Here is a 2,916-nt window from a genome sequence, read left to right as displayed (position 1 = left end):
GCTATCTCCTTTAGTTTCGCCGTAATCGGCGTTTAAAAATTCAATTTTTTTTGCGAGATATCGACTTGGATTTGGCCTCACGATGGCCGTAATCGTCGTTTACATATAGTGCTAGTTTTTCTTAAGAAATTAGTTAATTCTTCAAGAATAACAAAAATAAAATTTTCTTTATTACAGATAACTGTAAAAAATTGTGTTTAGAAATTTAACGGATAGATAGCACTGTTTACAGGAAACTACGAATCAGCTAAAAAATCAATTATTTTATTTTGAGATTTCTCAACTCGTTTGAAGGTAAATAATACAAAAAATCATCCAAACAAACTTTTATTTATTGTTATTATTTAACAATCTTGAGTTTCTTCTCCTAAAGAGCCTGAGATCCTCTACTCAAGTGTCATAAATTTTAAACAAGGAATGAGACAAATGGCACAGCACAGGCAACCAACCTTACACCGCGTATGGTTAGTTGCCGTATTTTATTATTTGAAATATTAAAAATTTGAATACATAACTTCAAAATTTTTACGATTTTAGTTCTCTTTAAATACGATTCCATTCACTTGTAGCACATTTAATGACAATTAAAATTAATTAATATTAAGTCTTATATTATAATAACACATTCTTTGAAACAATAAAAAATAAATAGATGGTAAAAACCCACAATTAACGCCAAATATTGACTGAATTTGGTGATTTATTGGTGAAATTTCCCCCCAAAAGCGTCGAATTCCCTGCAAAGTTCATTTACACGGTGTCGAAATAAGCTATAAATATAACCACTTGGGCTCTATGTCTTCCAGTCGATGGTAAAACTGCAAACGCAACAGTGCCGCGAAAATGTCTCCTTACTAACACAATTCCATTATTATTCATGGGAAGAAAAGCCAAGGCTTTTACCATAATCGACAGGTCAGTGAAAAATTAACATTACACACGTGCAACAATATTTTACCTACCTGTGGGACTCTCAGAATGAAGAATAAGAAGGCCGGTGGCCTTGATGCGATCGTGGTTTGTTTCATTTTTTTATTTTTTTTCATTACCATCATTCAACGGGTTTCACAAGACAAGAATTAGCACTCATTAGAGCACTTAACTTGGGTAAAAAGGAAGTTTTCAGTTAACCGACTTTTCAGTGACCTATTTTTATACTGAAACTGAAAAAATCTCTTGCTGTAATAAACAAATGCTTAAATATTTACATCTGACACATTAACCCGATTTGGAGCAACTAAATTACACCAATTACAAGTTAAAGTATATACAGGGTGAATAAAAAAAACAGAAAAAGATGTAACTTTTTAAAATTAATTTCAATTAATCCATTAGTAAGAAATAAATAAAAAATAGTATACAGGGTGATTCCTACTTATTTAAACATTAATTTTAAAAATTCAAAAAATATTTTGGACATTATTTGTCAAATAACAGTTGCCGTAACAATGCCCAAAATTTGATTTTTGAATCACCCTGTATTTCTAATTATTTTCTCTAGTTAATTAATTAGACAAAAAATATACAGGATGAGCCAAAAGTACAATTTAGCAGATGTAATTTACCAATTTTCTATTTTATTTCAAAAATATATTTTAGATTTAGTGAGTTTTTATTTGAAAAAAACGCTCAAAAACCAATAAATGAAGCGACTTTTCTGTTATTTTGGCCAAATCACTGAATTTTTTGCTGAAAAAAGGCCTTTCCACTTCTAATTAGGTGATTTTTCAGCTTTGTTTTAACAAAACTGTTCAAAACAGAGAGTTTCTTGCTGAAAAACGCTACTAAATCCATAGAAAATACAACATTTAGAACTAATTTAACGTTTTTCACTTTATTTTGGCGAAATTTTCTATTAGAAATATTTTAAATTCATATAAACAAACGGAAATAACACAATTCACCGTGTTTTTACGAAATTCTGTAACAAATTCCACAGTTTTCTCGTTAAAATTTATAAAAACAGAGAAAAAAAGGCTTTCTTGTACATCTAATTTAGCATTTTTCTACTTCATTTCGAAAAAAATATTCTAGAGTTAGTGAGTTTTTCTATGAAAAAATATATTTCTAATTAATTAATTAGACAAAAAATATACAGGATGAGCCAAAAGTACATTTAGCTGAGTTTCAAACCAAAACAATGTTTTTGTGTATGCCATTAAAAAATTTGGTTGTTTTGATTTCGCAAGTGTAAATATTATTCATGACAAAAACAAACAGATAAGAACAAGTAGACAATTAAACAAAACTAATCCTCATTTATTTTAATTAATTTTCAGTAGAATTTTCTTCGAGGAAAAAACCAGAACATTTTTTTCAGTCAACTGAAAGTGAGTAAAAATTAAAAAAATCACATTAATCCAGATTTATTCATATCTAATCTTTCATTTTTTCATTTGGTGTGATAATTATTTATTTTTTTCTAAAAAATTAAATTAAAATTGTTTACAATTGCAAAATTAACTGTTTTTTTTCGCTTTTAATTTAAAATTTGATTCACCTTGTATTGTGGTGGATTTTTACGACTCCAAAAACAAATTTTCGATTTTAGAGACTCACCCTGTATATCGCGAAAAGTTTTCCGCGTAAAATTAGCACATTTTTAATGGGTTTCATGCTTTTAAATTGCGTAAAATTGTAATTGTGTGGATCAGTGCTCAACTGGTAAGTCCCCCAAATTATTTTTGATTAGAAAATTGATTTAATTAGACTAATTTAATTCTCGTTAGAATTAGCAGCAATGTGTAAACATGTCAAAATTTATTAATTAGTGATAAGATTATGTGGATTATAAATTTATACAAAATAATACATTTCAGAGTTAATTCAGCAATTTTCTCCTTAATTTCGAAAAAATTTTTTTTTTATTTTTAAATGAAAACGCTGAAACGCTTCAAATTTAGCAATTTTCTACTT

At 27.9% G+C, this 2,916-nt stretch overlaps 1 protein-coding gene across 3 annotated transcripts in view; it reads left to right on the top strand.

Moving 5' to 3' along the window:
- The first annotated feature begins 798 nt into the window (after nt 1-798).
- The window catches only part of LOC123008528 (protein I'm not dead yet-like), a 14,165-nt gene continuing 12,047 nt past the window's right edge, over nt 799-2,916 (top strand). The window contains exon 1 of one of the 3 annotated variants that reach the window (XM_044404375.1): nt 799-915. Coding sequence is in view for 1 of the 3 variants with exons in the window: in XM_044404374.1 (XP_044260309.1) it covers nt 2,330 (1 nt within the window). In the remaining 2 variants the exon portion in view is untranslated. Of the gene's footprint in view, nt 1,018-2,301; nt 2,331-2,916 lie in introns of those variants that run through there. The other 2 variants (XM_044404376.1, XM_044404374.1) reach the window with 2 other exon arrangements.

The sequence above is a fragment of the Tribolium madens genome, unplaced genomic scaffold, assembly GCF_015345945.1.
Source record: "Tribolium madens isolate multiple individuals breed KSU strain unplaced genomic scaffold, Tmad_KSU_1.1 Scaffold_71;HRSCAF=194;Tcas5.2_LG6, whole genome shotgun sequence".
NCBI classification, from domain to species: Eukaryota; Metazoa; Arthropoda; class Insecta; order Coleoptera; family Tenebrionidae; genus Tribolium; species Tribolium madens.
Note: the sequence above shows the minus strand (reverse complement) of the source record. Positions and strands in the feature narration are given on the sequence as shown.